The sequence below is a fragment of the Melanotaenia boesemani genome, chromosome 12 (assembly GCF_017639745.1).
Source record: "Melanotaenia boesemani isolate fMelBoe1 chromosome 12, fMelBoe1.pri, whole genome shotgun sequence".
NCBI classification, from domain to species: domain Eukaryota; kingdom Metazoa; phylum Chordata; class Actinopteri; order Atheriniformes; family Melanotaeniidae; genus Melanotaenia; species Melanotaenia boesemani.
In genome coordinates this window covers 11,963,479-11,980,706 of record NC_055693.1, presented here as the reverse complement: position 1 = coordinate 11,980,706, position 17,228 = coordinate 11,963,479, and the positions used below count along the sequence as shown (strand labels likewise).

At 39.6% G+C, this 17,228-nt stretch overlaps 1 protein-coding gene across 11 annotated transcripts in view; it reads right to left on the bottom strand.

Annotated features, from left to right (window-relative positions):
- Positions 1-1,648: 1,648 nt before the first annotated feature.
- The window catches only part of lmo7a (LIM domain 7a), a 51,745-nt gene continuing 36,165 nt past the window's right edge, over positions 1,649-17,228 (bottom strand). For 3 of the 11 annotated variants that reach the window (XM_042000876.1, XM_042000874.1, XM_042000875.1), the window contains 21 exons: positions 17,108-17,222; positions 16,297-16,436; positions 15,194-15,890; positions 14,512-14,775; positions 14,151-14,265; positions 13,208-13,369; positions 12,184-12,368; positions 12,006-12,069; positions 11,664-11,720; positions 10,530-10,555; positions 8,752-8,856; positions 7,831-7,917; positions 6,880-7,358; positions 6,622-6,678; positions 4,781-4,836; positions 4,526-4,684; positions 3,966-4,149; positions 3,421-3,732; positions 2,902-3,010; positions 2,369-2,471; positions 1,649-2,284 (listed from right to left, as the gene is read on the bottom strand). In XM_042000876.1, the coding sequence (XP_041856810.1) occupies positions 2,262-2,284; positions 2,369-2,471; positions 2,902-3,010; positions 3,421-3,732; positions 3,966-4,149; positions 4,526-4,684; positions 4,781-4,836; positions 6,622-6,678; positions 6,880-7,358; positions 7,831-7,917; positions 8,752-8,856; positions 10,530-10,555; positions 11,664-11,720; positions 12,006-12,069; positions 12,184-12,368; positions 13,208-13,369; positions 14,151-14,265; positions 14,512-14,775; positions 15,194-15,890; positions 16,297-16,436; positions 17,108-17,222 (3,499 nt within the window). In that variant the 3' untranslated portion in view covers positions 1,649-2,261. The remainder of the gene's footprint in view (positions 2,285-2,368; positions 2,472-2,901; positions 3,011-3,420; positions 3,733-3,965; positions 4,150-4,525; positions 4,685-4,780; positions 4,837-6,621; positions 6,679-6,879; positions 7,359-7,830; positions 7,918-8,751; positions 8,857-10,529; positions 10,556-11,663; positions 11,721-12,005; positions 12,070-12,183; positions 12,369-13,207; positions 13,370-14,150; positions 14,266-14,511; positions 14,776-15,193; positions 15,891-16,296; positions 16,437-17,107; positions 17,223-17,228) is intronic. The other 8 variants (XM_042000881.1, XM_042000884.1, XM_042000877.1 and 5 more) reach the window with 8 other exon arrangements.

Here is a 17,228-nt window from a genome sequence, read left to right as displayed (position 1 = left end):
AGCACTTCGCAATGCACACGATGCCTGCCAGCTGTAGCAACAGGTCTTTAGAGACTGTCTGCAATTACATTACTAATTATAGCATCAGTTCAAGCTACAGGTGAATTAGAGCCTGATGGCTTAAGTGTGAAAAATACTTCTTCTGTGGCAGGAGGTGCAGCTTGTCCAATATATCTTAGCAGTGTCTGACTGTAGATCATCTGAATCAAGTATGTTTTTATTTGTAGCTAATTAGCCAATCTACTGACAGTGAAAACCGAAAAGGTGTTGCTATTTATCTAAAACTAAACCAGAAAACAAAATTAAAGAGTGCTCAGATAGGACTCTGGTGTTGAATGGAGTGGGATTATTGAACTCACTCTTACATCACGTAAGGCTAAATTCCATGAACAGCATCTGCACTTCTAATGAAGCATAAAATGTTAAATGAAATGTAGATGCACATGTGATGCAGGTAGCAGCAGTTGTCTTCCTACTGCAGCTAAAACATTCCTCAGCCTTATATCACAGTGCCCCCTTCAGGCCAATCTAAGCTGCACTAAAAAAAATAAAAAGTGCTCAAATAGGACTCTGGTGTTGAATGGAGTGGGATTATTGAACTCACTCATGTGCTCAGAGCAGGTTAAAAAAAAAAAAAAAAAAAAATCACATGCAAGTGTTCTGCCAGAAAATCCCAAAAGTGTGAATACACCCCCCCAGTGGGAGAACATGAAAAAGAGGCAAACAGTGAGTTACTAGAGTAAGGAATTACTTTTTTTTTAGAGGGAGCAGGTCTTTCTAAGCTCTTTCCATGTGCCATCCTATTCTCCTGAGTAGTCAAGTGCCCCATTTTTTGTGCATCCCAGCACAAGCTATTGGATTCTCCACCCTACTGGATTAGGTTGGTTGTGGCCTTGGCTTTGGAGGTTAAAAAAAAAGGATATTAAATCTGGTAGCTTTAAATTTTCCAGCCGCTTGACTGTGTTTGGCATCATTCTAGTAGTTTTTTTTTTTTTTTTTTTTGGAGCATTCGAATAAAAATCTCTAAGCCACAAGAGTGCAGAGAAATATCTAAAAAAGGAATTTGAAAATTTGATATGCCTGCCTGAAAAGGCCGTTTCTGCTTAACCTCAAGAATACTGAGGTTGAGGTTGCTTGAGTCTATTTCCACAGAGTATATTGCATGAATTGTCCTTATTTCCATAGGGGAAATAAGGACAAACTCTCCCTTACAGTTTAAATGTAACTGGTAGCCATAAACTGAACAATCAAAGACGCCTCCTAAGGAGGAATATTCAATCAATAGTTATGCAGATTTGAGTTTGTGAAATGGCTAGAATGACAGAACACATTTAGAAAACAGCCTATCAAAGTGTAATCAAATGTAATGCAGGCACACAAAATAAAATATGCATGACAAATTGGCTTTGGAGAACTCAGAGCAGGCAGGTCCTCTGAACCTTAGCACAAAGGCTCATTGAAATTCCTTTCATTATGACTGAGGCACTACAGAGAAACAGAGAATGAGACTGACAGACAGAGAAAGATGACTATAATGATTTCTGATTACAGAGGCAGATAAACCTTTGCATCATATGCTGGAATATATCATGACACAGACTGATGCACTGTCAATGCTGGGGAAAACAAAAACAAAAACACACAAGACAAGCATTTAGTGATTTATTTACAACGTTACTCTTTGCTTCAATTTCATTCAGTATAATGTATAGTCTTAACATAGGAAGTGCTGCCAAAGCAAATGTTTTCTTTTTAAATATGTTACAGAAAGTTTTAACTATTGTAATTACCTCCCCCTGTTACAAATGCAAAGGCACATACATGAAAAGAATACACTCTTTGAAACACATTAATACCACAAAACTCAGCAAAAAGAAGTATGATACTGCAGGGTTGTCTCTTAATAGCTCTAAAATCTAAGTTAAGGTCAGAAGAACATCTTGCAGACAATTTCTTGCTTGACTAGTTTCGTTGTCAAAACATTTAAAAATTCTTGTGCATGCAAACCCCTTACACAATTTTACAGCTGTAGTATTTAATACAATATAAACATACAAGTAGATGACTTCTTTGAAATCTTACCCTCTTAAATCACACACAGAGAAAACAAATATGATCCTCACCAGGGAGTGACCTGGGGTTCCTGAAGTGAGTTCAAACCAAGCGTCCCTGTAATTTGCAATGGCTTCAATCTTAACTTTAAAGTTCATGGGTTGTTGTCACAAGTGGTCTCCTCATCAATCTGCTGGAGCACAGTCACATCACATAACTGTTGGCTGGGCAGCTAAAAGACAATAAACAGAACAATTGAGCTAAATGAGAAACAAAACATGTCCTCAGAGCTGGATAAGATGGATGAGTTACTCACTTTTGAATCGCATGTAGCAAGAGTTACAATAGAGCTGTTTGTTTCGTATTCTGACTTCGGCTCCGGCTTCTGATCCTCCGAGGCTGGACTTGCAGTCAATACACTGTATGAGTTAAAAAAATAAGGGACGAGTTAAAAAGCCACTTGTTTGAATAAAGCTAAATTAAACTGACCACCGGAGAAGTTAAGAGGACAGACAAGACAAAGGCCTTCATTTTGTGTACAGAAAGAAAGAAATTGAAGTTAAAAGGTAAAGATTGTCAGAAAAGACTAACATTCAGATGCAGGACACCAAATAAAGAGCAAAGTTCCCTGAAGGAAAAAAAACAAAAATAAGTCAATTTATTACAAGAAAACAAAGTGATTAGTTTGATTTGTAGATTTTGGCACAGCTGTGAAATAATCAGGACCTTTTATATACACCTATGTTAGTAGAACAAGAAAAAAGTTTGGAGTGATTATGTTAGTCTCGGGAAGATCAGCCAAGATGCGCTTCCTGTTTTCTCCAGTACGGACAGAAGCGCAGATCTCACCTTAAAACAGCCCAAATGATAACAGAGCCCGAGGGACTCGATGATCATGGCCGCTCCTTTTCCTAGCGGGGTGTCACAGAACGTACAGATTTTCTTGCCACTCACTGACCTGGATTGCAGAATGTACAGCTATGATTTTTAGAGCCAAGCACACATACACGACGCATGTGTGAATGAATGCACACACACTAAAAACACAGCCAAACTGGTATACACTGGAAGGCAATTTTTCAGTAAATGCATGGGCCAAATACTTGCCACCTTAGGTTCCCTTAGCTGGAAAGTCACCTAAAAAATGTTTCTCAAAACAGTGTCTTAATTACAATGTACTATCATGTCTGTCAAAAATAACATTAAGTGCAAAACATTTAGAACATTTTTAAACATAATGAGAGAAAAATGCAAGGTGTCCTTTGCAACCACTTCCTATGTTGAGATAGTGTAAAAACCCAGTATACCAGCAGCAAGTTAGAAGTTGCAAATTAAGAACTCGAAGCAAAGCAGCACTGTTAGATTTACCTGCTCCGCAGCTCAGGTGGGGGCTCTGGAGAAGTGGTGGGTGATGAAGAAGATAGGGAAGGTGAATGTGACTGTCGGGACCAAATGGACGAGTGGGTTCCTGCCCCACCTCGAAGGGAGCCCATGGAATATGATGAAGGTAAAGTGGAGGAGATAGGCCGCTGAGCCCCTGACCCACTGACGAAAAAGGAAGTGCTGCTAGAGAGGCTAGACGGGGGTCGTGAATAGTTTGGGACAACAGAGCCACTTCTGGGTGTCCATGAGAAGCGCCGAGAGTTGTAGGAGGAGTCCAAGTTGTCAAGAGACTCACCTCTGCAAAGCCAACCCATGCCACACCCATGTTAGCGTGTTAGTTGAGGCAATAAAACCATCTGGCTACCAACTGTTTTTATGGTCAAATATTTACTAATGAGCCAATCAGAAATAATAAAGCAGTATCAGTGTGATAGCCAGACTATTAAATGTCTTTGCTTCTGCAAACAGCTTAACAGGATATTAGTAAGTGGAAAAAGCCAAGTACTAACTGAGGAGGTTGTTTTCTTTACCTGCGCATGGGTGGCATGTCACTTTCCTTGTTGGTGGCAGTGCTGGAGGAGCGCTGACGGATCCAGCTGCTGTCTGTTAGCAGCGGAGTCTTCTTCTTCATCTCATTCAGAATCTGCTGACGGTCCACTTCAGACTGCGACACTGACTGCTGACCTCTCTTCTCAGCTATTCCGCTTCCTGTCTCTGCATCCAGGAAGAAGAAAAATCAAAAAAGTGATGTTTGATAAAATGAAAGTTTTGTGGCAGTTTAAAAAAACAGATCCTGACTGGTAATGGGTGGAGAAAATGGGGGAAATGAATTAAATAGTGTAAGATCAGGATGAAGAAATAGTATTTCCCCAGTCTGGCTTGATCAGACAAACTAAGATTTTACATGATAGAGAACAGAGTGAAGTGATCTGAAAGAAATCAAATTTCAATAACTATTAATTAGTTGGTTCACTATTTAGCTGTTCAGCTGCAAGTGAAACAAATGTTTTAGTAAAATTTCTCAGATTGATCATAAAGGGTGCGGGAATCATATCCAGATCAAAACAGAGACTTAAGGGGCGAACCCCACCTATCTCTTCTTCTCTGTATATCATGACATTGAGGCTGTTTTTCTGTTTCAGCTGCAACTCCGACGAAGGCCTTTTAATCTGGGCCCGTTGTTCACGTGCGATCCTTAGCTGCTCTTCCAGCAGCCACGGGGTTTTGCCCTTTGGCTGCATATGTGCACCTATGGCAGGATACAGTCCACATGCATATTGTGTGCAACATCGCCTATGTGGGGTTATTCAATAATAACCAGTGTAAACTAGTCAAGAAAACTGACCTCTCGTCTGAGATTCGTTGTCTTCGTCAAGCTGAGGAGTTGACTTGGATTTTGTCCTGTAAAAACAAAAGACCAGGAATAAATTAATCAAATGTCACAAAACACCTACAATGGTTTTAATTTAGGAGAAACTTCTTCATTATGATGTTGACAAATATTTATAATTTGCCATTTTTAGGGCAATCACTTTTTTTTCAAGTGATCTGACTTTATTTTTATGTCACTTTTTAAATTTTTATTTTTAATTTTATATCCTATCACCATCATTTTTCAAAGAAGTTGAGATAGGGATAATGGATTTACTACTGTGTTGCATCACATCTTTTTTTGCACATTTTGTAAGAATTTATGAACCATGAAACTAATTCTTGTTGTCTTAAAAGTCAAATGTTTTCCCATTCCTGCTTAATACTGGATTTCCTCTGCACCTAAACATTAATGGCACTTGAACTGGTGGGGAAGCTACCCATGATAGATAGTCCAAATGGGATTTAAAAGTTTGTATTTCCAGGAAAAAAACTTTAAATATTAAGGAATGAGCTCAAGGGATAATTTTCCACTTCTCCTAAGAGCATTTAATGATCTGCTAAATTATTAAGTAGGTTCTAGTACTAACACTTTAGTAATAGATACTGCAAGGAGTGTTTGTGGAATGAGCTTGCGTTCTATCAGATTGGCATCTGAGAAGGTTGGAAGCTGGGTGAATATCTCAGACTGTAGTGCCGCCTGTTCTCCTCCTGGGAGTCTGCTGCTGTTGCCATGTGGGGTGGGGGGTGGATCTTCTTAATGTGTGTTTTTATTTTTGAGAGGTAGTTTTGAACTTGCAATTGTGGTTACACTGACAAACTGTTTACTATGCTTCCTCTTCACCATTGTTACAGATGATCTGAATTAATAAAACTAGGGACTGTGATAATGGAATTACACAAACCCTCCAGCTTTATGCTGAGAAGCAGACTTCTTGTTGAGCTATTTGTCTTCCACAGAGCGGTTAACTCTTTCCAATCTTTATTCCTGGAGGACAGCCTCTCTGAAATACTCTTCCATCTTTTTTAAACTTATTTGTTTAACATGTATTAAATAATGGAAAAGTGTTCCTCCTTTTATGTACAGTTTCCCTACTTTTAAATACATTAACAAAAAAAATATTCTCATATTCCTCATTAGTTGACATGCTTTGTTTGCACTACTTTTAAATAAACATAGAAGTTTGACAGATTTGCAACATGCTGTGTTAAGAAAATCTATATACACAGTTGCCTCTACCTTTGGGTGCCCACAGAAGGTGTTAAAGCTGTTGAAATCTTGTTTACTATTTATTCTACCTCTCATGTGCAATATTCTCCCTCTCCCCCTACCCACTCCTCTATCTCACAATACCTTTTGCTCTTGTACAGCGCTGTACAGTGTATAATAGTATGGCTACACACTATATTTTTTATTTTTATATATATATTTTTTTATATTTATACATTTTTTGCTATAGTTTATTTTCTAATGTGTACAGTGTTCATTTATTCTTATTCTTGATTCATCTTTTCTCTCCTACTACTTAAAACTGTGACTCTGATAGAGCCCTGCACAAGAATTCCAATGTACCTTGACTTTCTGGTTTTATGTACAAATGGCAAATAAAGAACTTTGAACTTTGAACTTTGAAATAGTCATTTTGTTATACTTAAGTTATAACCAGCTAAGCATTGATGTTAGTAAATTATGAGGCAAATGTGTAGCAAGACTGTACGTGATGCAAGTAGCCTAAAAGTAATAAATATTAGGTGACAGAAAGAACTCTGGTAGGAAATGTAGTTTGACAAACACACAGGGACAGCTGTACTGACCTGTCTGTAAAGAACAGAGAAGGCTTGACAGTAGCAAAGCCATGGAAGCCACCAGTCCTTTAGTAGAAAGCAGTGTGCAAGCAGGAGGGATGATGGTTACAGCAGCAGGATAACGCACACACAAACATATTAGTTGCAGTCATGTTAATGCATAAACAATAAAGCAGGTTAAATGTGTTATCAGCTGATGAGAAGACATGGAATACATGAGAAGATGAGAGTTTAGGACAGAACAGGAGGAGCAGCTGCTCTACTGACCACTGCTGCTGCTCGGAGGCTCTCTCTCTGAGCTGCTGCTCTACAGCCTCTTGTCGTCTCCTCTCCTCCTCCCTCTCCTCCTCTCTTCTCCTTTGCCATCTCTCCTCCTCCTCCTCCCTTCTTTTCCTCTCCTCCTCTTCCTCCTTTCTCTTCCTTTCCTCCTCCTCCTGCATCTCTTTCCTCCTCCTGGCCTCCTCCTCCTGTATCTCTCTCTTCCGCCGCGCCTCCTCCTCCTGCATCTCTCTCCTTTTCCTCTCCTCCTCCTCCTGCATCTCTCTCCTCTTCCTCTCCTCCCGCAGACATTGCAGCTCTCGCTCTTCCACTTCTCTTTTCCTCCTCTCCTCCTCCTGCCTTTGGCGCTCCAACTCCTCCTTCCTCTTTCTCTCTTCCTCTTCCCACAGAGGAGGTGTGGGCTGTTGGGAAGAAGATAGGGGAGAGTATGGGCTGATGCTGTGGCTGTTCACTTCTAGACTCCCAGGCTGACGGAGAGAAGGGAGAACAGAAAAGAGGAAGCATTTAAAATGCATGATGGCATTTAAAAACGTGATCTTTATTGACATCCAGGAGGAACTGCAACAGTAGTTGAGAAACTCCTTACACCCCCGACTTGACAAACCAGAAAATGTTTCAAAAGATAAAACAATGGAGAGTTTTTAGTTGCAAAACTATTAGATGGAATGTGTCTTGTGCTTGTGTCAATAAAAGGGTAATGCTCTCCAGTTGCTTTCACTCAGTGCTTCACCTGTATAGGACTGCTTTTTAAAAAGTCTGATATAAAATTATGTGGGCACATATTCACAGCATAATTACAGCATTTCTGACCATCAAAGTGTTTTAGATACATTTAAGCCAATTAATGCTGTCAGTCGCAGCCTAAATGCCACATTTTAACACTCTCCAGCTGATATGGTATTATGCCATAATTTGCACAAATTAAAATGCTTTTGTTACCTCTCCTTGGCCCACATTTGAGGCCAGTTCCTGCTGAGCCTTGAGCCACTCCTCCTGCAGCTTTTCTTGATCACGTTTGTATTTCTCCTGAGAAAGAAGGAAAGAATAAACGGCTGTCTCATATCCCCATTTGATGCAAACTTTCAAATAATTTTTTTAATTCTAAAAAAAAAAACAAAAACAAAACACAGACATATAATACATACAAAAACACCCTGCTCAGATCAAGTTTAAAGCTTTAGTAAGTACATTAGAAATGTACTTTATCTAATAGCTGGAGGTATGGGTTATAAGCTCACCTAGATGTTACACAATCATTCTAAAAAACCTTTGGATGTTTGCCAGGGTGGGATGCCTCCATGGCAGATCATGAAATCAGGCTGTTTATCCAACAGGGAACAAGACCGGGGGAGTTAACAAGCCCTCTCGGCTACATCAGTACTCTGCTTAGCCACCTTTGATCTCCATCCAGAAATAAGGTTTCAGTAAAATGTTTTGACAGATTCTTTTACATTTAAGCTTGACATATTCAACAGATATGTTTAGCTGTCTGAATGCTACCAGCAGTCGAGCCCACTGAGGACTTCCTTGCCCATCAGTTCTTTATAACGCCTCCTCTCTGAAGGGTTGCTAAATTCTTCATTATGTATTATTCAGGTTTATTTTTTTCGGTTGTCTTCATTTATAAATAATTATAGTCCCATTTTGATCACACTTTGCATGTTAAATAAGGGCTTCACTCTTTAGCATAACTTTTAAAAAGCCAACAGAAAATTGTCAGTTATAATAAAATTATTAATATTTTCGACCTCCTTAAGTTTTGTGATCATGTGACTCTACACCTGATGTATTGCCAAGCTGTTTAATGGACAGTATTAGCAGTAGTTTTAGTTCATAACCTAAAAACAATGCATTCACTACCTGTAGGAGGCGCTCTTGTTCCTTTTGCCATTTCTCTTGTCGTCTTCGCTCTTCTTCTGTGTCCCAAGACCAGCGACTGGAAGGATTGATAGCAGGAACGGGAATCTGAAGACAGGAAGACTCTTACATGTCTGGTGTTACAAAACCTGGTGTTTATTACCTCTGGTTCCCAACACTCTCCTTGCTTCTGAAGAGAAGTTTCAAGTGAAGCTAAATGTTTAAAACTGCTAAGAAGGTTGGTACACTTTTAGAACAGAGATTATATAAGTAATCTACAATTCCAAATAAACAAAATGATCAATTTATCTTAAAAAGGACCAAGTTAACTACATTCTCTTTCCTACATGCTCCCTGTAATCCCAAATTAGTTTTTTTTATTCAGCTGTTAGCTGAAATTAGTCAGAACAAAAACAACTATTAAAAGAAATTATGCTTTGCCATCACAAACAGAAACAAAATGCAAATTTTGTAGAAAAATAGCAGTGAACTTAAAGCTCTCCTGAAGCAGAAGAAGAAAACCAAGCAATGAAACTTAGTGAAACTAGTCCCTAGTGGGGCCCCAGCTTTTGTTTATTACGTAGAAAACCAGCTTCCTTTATTTAAAGTTTTAAAAACCTATGAAGAGGGCCTCCTAACAGTGCAGACTCAGTGAACAGAAATATTTACATTTTTTTATTTAAAGGTTTTGCTTTGAGTTTTGTTTAAGACTATTGTGTGTGTGTTTTTTTTTAGTTCTTCTAATTTAGACTGAATTCATCTAAGCTAACTGAAAAAGAAAAAAAATCCAAGACAGCTTCTTTAAAAAAATTTAAATGACTGTATTTTCATGGCATAACCATAGAATAAAATGAAGTTAGCGCCAGACGTGCCTCAGTAAATGCAGGTGAGGAAATATTACACTAGTTATTAATATATAAGTATTTGTGATGTGGATGAAGAGCTCATGCGTTTGAGTTCTAAGGGTTTTAGTTTTTCACAAAAAAAGTAAATCCTTAGGAACAGAATGTTTATGTGTTTAAGTCTTTATAATATCAAAGATCAATCTATGTTTATCTTGGTTCACTTACTAAATGTGTATGGGATTAAACAACGAAAGTGTGAGCCTATAGGCATCCACAAGTTAAGCTCGTGGGGTACCTTTTCGTAACTTTATGTAAAGGATGGCTTAAAATCTTTCATCCAGACTAAATTGTTGTAGGACATATTAGAAAAACTGTGTACTATAAGAGATACCACTTTATAACGCAATCAGCACACTGAAGAATAAGGCAAGTTGACAGAAAGATGGTAGACTGGTTGATATGGGTTTAACCTAAAGCAAGACGTTGAAATAAAAAGAACAAAAGAGAAAAAAATACACAGTAAATTTGAGAAGTTACAGCCTTTTAGACAGGAAGTAACTGGAAATAAGGATAAATGCAAAGCAACAAAGGAAAGAAACTGTTTGCATTAACCTTTAAAACGCTATTTTCTCTACCACAGCAGACTTTTTTCCTCTTACATATCAGAAATATGCCTTTGTGATATTCAGGGTTATTTACTGGATTCAAACAGCTTAAGTTTAAATAAAAACTAGAATGAGAAAAATAGTGTTCTGAACTTTTCATTGAGTCAAGAAGAAGAGAGAACCGGGTTCTGATGTGAACTGCAAAAAACGGTCCATGTGAGAGGTTAATAGTTGGTCTGGGCTTCCTAATAACACTCTGGTACGGAAGCAAACATGAAATTAGATAAAATAAGGGGAAAAAAAAAACCCTCATTGCACCAACACTACTTACATCTGGCATTGCAGATTCTGATCCTCCTAGAAAAGAAGAGAATTTGGATATTTAGACAACCGTTGTGACATGCACAAGCAGAGAAAAGTGACATATTACATTTTTATCCAGATGCCATTTTCTACATCAACACAGAATTTACAGATTTATTGAAGATTCAATTTGATTTTTTAAATTAAGTATCAAATCACACGAAAAAAAACAAGCTTCAAAACAGGAATTCATGTTTACAACTAGTCTGATGCAACATAAGGTCAAATTTCACCCCCTAGAACTTATTGATTTTCTCAATTCCAGATCACAAACTTGTTGACGTTGATATTTTCAGTCATCTTAATACATCTGAACATGAAAATCAATATACTGATTGTAGGATGGCAAGATCAAACAAGCTGAAAGCGCGGCCACATGCATGCAGCTACGGCACAGAGCAGCCAGTCTGAGAGGTGAACAAACGCTTCAACACGTGCATGCCAGAAATGCTTTTAACTTCAAGCACAGCAAAGTGTGAGGTGTAACCATGTGTTAAGCTTGGACATCATCCTAATATACCACAAACACACAAATTCAAAAGATTTGCATTTGTGGCTGATGTGCTGGAGCAGTGTCATGCTGTTCAGCTTTAGGAATATAAATGACTGCTTTTATTTTGTTTGTTTTTTTCCCAATGTCAATGAAAGTTGTAGAAAAATATCTGTTTATTAGCTTGAACAGCATATCACAATCCAAGGCTTTACAAAGACAAGGTGAGAAGGTCACTGCACACTCAACCTCGTTTACCACAGAGGAAGGCCAGCGCACTGACACTGGACCCTGAGCCACCTGAAGAAGGGAAGGGGCATAGCACAGGGGTTAAGCTTTAGGACCAAACAATAAAAAAAATTAAAAGAAGGAATAAAAAAAAAGAAGGTTCCTCAGTGGATTGCACTTTAATCCCCTCAGCTTGTAATCAATTGATAAAGGTTTGCTTATCAATTAAAAACAGGGCTGAGACCAATAAGGAAACATGCAAACTCTATTTCCTAGTTCAGGGACATGAAAGCACAGAGAACCCAGCCACCAGAATACACACATGTCATATTCTATGGTAACAACCCCCCATATCCCACTTGAGTCACTTCTTTATCTTTTTACCTTGTTCAAAAAACTCTGATCTCCGTTTTAAGTTTTTCAAAGATATTGGTTCTGACTCTACGTGAGAAATGGAAAACAGGACACAGTGAGGCACAAGAGAAGAGGGAAATAAGTTTAACCTGAAGAGATTGCGCTTTATATTACACATTATCGTAAATCAGGTCTACAGTAAACACTGCTTACATTATCTTGTAAGTAAATGCCTGTTGTAGTAACACACACACATCTCTCAAACTAAGTCAACAAATTTGACATCTACACCGATATGCGTTTGACCTTAGACCAGAAATAATCATCAAGATCAATTTCATAACCTTTATGATTGTGTGCTCTGCTCTTTACCTTTGTTCCTCATGGTCACCGGTTTCTCTCTGAAAGCCCCATTAACTCCGTTTGAAGCAACGTCCTGCAGAGAAACGTGGCAGGGTGTAAACTCATTAGAGATTCCCTGGGCTGTGAACAATACCTGAATAAAAATCGATCGATTTGGAGTTGGTCAAGGCGATTGCAGGTCACTTACACTGAGGGGATGTGCAGGGGCCTCTTTGGTTGGTAGCGGTTCTTTGGAAATGTTTGAAGTGAATTCCAGGTTGGAGCTGATATTGTTTGCCTCAGGGGAACCTAGAAGCACCAGATGATCCGTACTGGTCAGATTGATGGTCTTATGGCTTTTATATGGCAGGGAAGGTTGATCTCTGTCCCAGTCTGCATGCAGTGAATGCAATGGCAAAAGATAGATTGTGTGTTTGCAGATTGAACCATTTTTTGTTCAAGTGTATTTGTGAGAGTAGTCTGTATATGTGAGCCCCAACATTTGACACATTTAACACACAGACCACTATGAAGCAAGGGGATAAGGGATGCTGTTATGGAGTTATTGTAGAGAGCAGCAGGGGGTGACAGAGAAACCACCTTCCTCAGCCATGCATTGCATTAAAGCCTTTATAAACCCAAAACACTGTTTCTAACATGCTTATGACCACTGGGCTTTAATCTGTGTTAGTTCAAGTGAGCTATGCTGGCTGGTTTATTACTTTTCTAAGATGGCAGTGGTGTTGTTGGAACAAGTAAGAATACAACAGCAGACTCCTAAAACAATGAACCTGAGCAGAGTTAGTTCTCAAAGAGTCAAACTACTGCAGGAGAGCGAGAAACGCTAATGATGCAGAAAAGCCAACTGAAAGAAAAATAAGAACTAATGGAAATAAAAATGAAGGGCATGAAAAAAAAGAGTATGATAACTCACACTGGGGAAAAAAAGAAGAAATTAAGAATCTCACAGAGGTCAAAATAACACCAGTCTTCCCTCACCAGAGAGAAACAGAAAATTCACAGCTCTCTCATCAGTTAGCTGTCATGAGATCATTCATGGATGACTTAACAATAGTTTACAGACCAATTTAAAGTGTCAAAACTATTTAGCAACGCACAGAGCTTAAGCGACACTGTCAGTCCTGGAATGTAGCTCTTGCATGTTTCATTCACTTTCAGTTTCTTGTTCTCACACAACACACTCACACACCGACGGTGTATTGGTGACTCACTGTTCTGGCCATGACGGCGTATATCCATGACCAAACTGCCTTCCTGCAAGGCCTCTTCCAGGTGAGACTTCCACTCTGTGTAGCTCATTTCTGCCACCTGGTGTCGGTTTACAGTCAGCACTTCATCCCCCACCTGAAGCTGGCACATCTCCGCTGGGCTACCTGAAAGACACAGAGGTCAGAGCCGATAAGAATAGAATTTAGTCATGCGGTGACATGATCGACTTTCACAGAGTTTCTAACGAACAATGTTTCTTAAACATGAGTTTTTATAACAAGCTGATATTCAAATCTCAGTTAAAAAATATTTTCAAGTAAGAATTCCACTGAACAATAGACGTGGTCGTCAACTGTTTTGCTTCTTTCCTTTACTTTGCAAGATTTTATGTTGTTCCATTGTCCTAATTACAGAAATGATGGTCAGTGAGTGTAGTGCTTGTAATCAATGAAATGAATATTATATGAAACCTTGACAATAATCTATACATAGAGTTAAATGTACTACAGTCTAAAGCTGGTTTGACAAAGCAATAGTTCCTGTATTGCCGCGGGATGTCAGTATATCAAAGAAAAACTATGCGCCATACTGTGAGGTGTTGGTGGGGAATCTCAGCAGAAAGAGGCTCAGGCCCAGCAGATATGACCCAGATAGAAGATGCCCTACATAGGTCTAGCATCACCACTGCAATGGACTAAAAAAACCTGCTGACAGCAAACTACATTTAGGGACCAAATGCAAAATATAACAGAGCTAAAGCTCTGGTTTCCAACCCTAACAGAGTAACAATGAACACAAAACTTTTAGAAGCAAACAGCACTGCATGTGTGATCTTTTTTGACTTCTCAAGAGTTGCTACCGTTTTACCTGAAAAATTATGCCATTAGTTTAGTAAAGCTCTGCTAGTAAAATATAAGGTATATTTTCTGAATTGTTTGCTGTTACCTGGCTGGATGGATGTGACATGAGCTCCTGTTGAATCCCAGGTTGTCTGGAAGCCAAAGTCTCTGCTGCTGTTGGGCTTCTGGTTTAGGCTAATCCGCATCTCACAGAAGTTCTCCTAAAAACAGCAAAAACAACATGGGTTAGTAGAGAATAGTTTCCAGTCTATGAATGCAGACTGCTTTTCTATAGCTACAGAGATATTAACGTGTCATGTTATGTGTATGAGCAGGCCATCTTTGGCAAGAAAGCATTTCATTAATCATTTATGGCTGTTGATTAAAGGCTAATCTGTTGCTACACCTTTGTTTCTCCAGATGGTCACTATTATTTCTAACAATGAAAAACTTGCAAAGGTAAGTACCTGGCTTGTTTCTTTGGCTAGAGCGGGACTGACAAGAGTTTCCTTCTCCACATGAGGAAGAACAGATGAGATGCTCTGAGTAGAAGTGGCTTTCTTTGTTGTGGTCTGCTCCTCCGCCTCCTCCTCGTCCTCTTCGTCACTACTGTGTGCCGAGCTTGAGTGAGCTTCATCCTCGGATGTCATGAATGGGTGATACCGGCTTGGCACCGATGTCTTCTTAGAAACATCAGCATTGCCATTGACCCGTTTTTGGGAGTAATCCATCTTTCCGGGATGAGTACAGAATGGCAAATAATTAATTACAACATAATGTAGAATAAATATTATTGCCAGGCTTTTGATTACAAAAATAATCCCTTTCAGTTAGTAAAATAGGTTGGTAGCTGGTCACTATTTAAGTTGTAGGGGTTCAAAGTCTTTTCATGAGAAGTAACAACTGTGAATCTCATGGAGGCTCAAAATAGCAGTTCTGCTAGTTAACTTAGGTTAAAAACAACACAAACCTCATTCATTATTTACACTGTAATCAGATCAGATTCTTGGGTAATACTGATGTGCTTAAAAATAAACTATCTGGCCAGCCTGATAAAGATTTCCCACTGTCAAACAAATACAGTCTCATCCTGCCCTCTAGTGCTGCGCTGGTAGTTTGTGTTAAGTTGTAAAACCATCTAGTACTCACTGTGTAGGCTCTGGGAAGAGAGGTGATGCTGGAGGGCTGGGTCCCAAAGGGCCTTGGCGCGATAACTGAGGTCAGACGTGCGCTATCCGATCTCTGGTAGTTTCTGGGGAGGGAGGCAGAAACCCGAGACACCCCAAGAGGCTTGGGTTCCATTGAGCTGTACTGCGGTTGTTGTTTGTTCAGAGAACCAGAGGAGGTGGCCTCCACTTCAGTTTGTGTGCCCAACAATGGGTGTCTAGGCTCTGGCACCTTATGTAGAGAGCTGGAAGAAGAGACGCCGTCTGTGGCCTCCTCTTTCTCGGTCGTGCTGGTGTAATCTACAGCTTGACTCCTCTGTAAAGGTCTGGGTTCTGGAGAGTTGGAGCTGCTATCGGAGCTGTGGCTGGCTGGAGTGGTGGTAGGAGTGTCGGTAGCTGTGGTACTGGTGGTGCTGGAGATGCTGTCTACAATTTTGTCTTCCTGTAAAGTGGGAGGGGAAGGAGCCCGAATAGTAGATAAAGAAGCTGCTGGGGGTTCTGTTTTCAGAGAGGGCTCAGGTGATTCAGAGGAATAGAGTGGAGTGTCAATAGTGTAGCTTCTGGTAGGGAGGGTTCGGGAACGCGAAGAAATGGCAGCTTTATCAAATACGTCGTCGTCGTCATCCAGGAAAGACAGAGATCCAAGACGACTGCCGATGCTGTTCCTTCCTTTATTTTCTCTGGAGATAGGACAGAACGAGACAGTGGAAGAGAATAAATGACAAAAAAAAAGTTTAAACTCGGTGGTAATGGATAACATTACAGATGAAAATGACTTGGGGACGTGCATGGAGATGGTTGGAGAGGAAGGATGTGGGGCAAGAAAAGGGTTTAGCTATGATTAAATTATACTTTCAGACTGTAGAAAAAAAATACAATCTCCTCATGCACTCCTGCTAAAATGATGATGTCATTACTGCACAAAACAAATTCTCACACACTTTTCTTTTATTACCTTAGCAAAGGATCCCCCTCTGAGAGTTAAAAAGGTGCACAACAGAGAGACATATTCAGTGTGCAATACCACACTATAATGCAGCATCCATGCATTATTTTAAGTACCTGATCAAGTGTGCTTTTCCTCACCTCTCTTCTTGCATCTCCTTGAAGGTTTTGGACCTCCTGTTGCCACTGTATGTAATTTGTTCTATCTTCTCCCTTTCCTCTTTCTTCTTCACTATATCAGAATTCACACTCCTGCGACGGTTCTTCCATTTGGTCAGGTCCTGCAGCGAAAGCAAGCTTAAATCACCTTACGCATAACAGCTTTTAAAATAAAATTCTGCTTGAATCCAGAACGTAAAACCCAGATTGTTTGCTAAGTATGCAACTGATGGGAAAGAAGTTGAGAAGGGCAAAAAAGAGAAGGGGCTATGTTTGAAGGTGTTCTATTTGTGAGCTTTAGGCTCCTCCCGGCTCATTTCCCCTGTGTATGGGGGACTGTGTGACCTAAATGCTGCTTTAGAACTATTATTTCACCATGACACCAATCAGACCACTGGCAAGCTTCATGACTGGTCATGCATATGTGGATAACATTCCGTCTTATTTATTATTATTTAATTTATTCTATTATTGAACATGCGTAATGGACAACTTGGGTTTAAAATGGTACATAATATATTTTTCGAGTGATTCTTGCCACCAGTGATTTGGAAATGAGGACAGTCCATAGCCAGAGGGCAGTTCTTCACCATTCAGTGTTTGCCTTCCTATCTAAACAGCTCTGTTTTCCCCCTGCAGACTTCTACAACACCCAAACACCTGCCACACACATCTCACAGATCATGTGCTCATCTTTCACTTCAACCTTACTGTATGTGTGCTGTAACCAAACATTTCTCTGCGGTCAGACAGAGCCCTCGGGCATTAATGTGTGGTACAGAGATATACTCACATCCTGCCACTTATCTTCACTCTCCTTGATCTGTTCCCGATGCTTTTGGAGCTCTTCATAGCGAATCTGCCTCATAACTGCAGCGTCTATCTGGATATCGCTTGTTGATTTACTCCTGTTG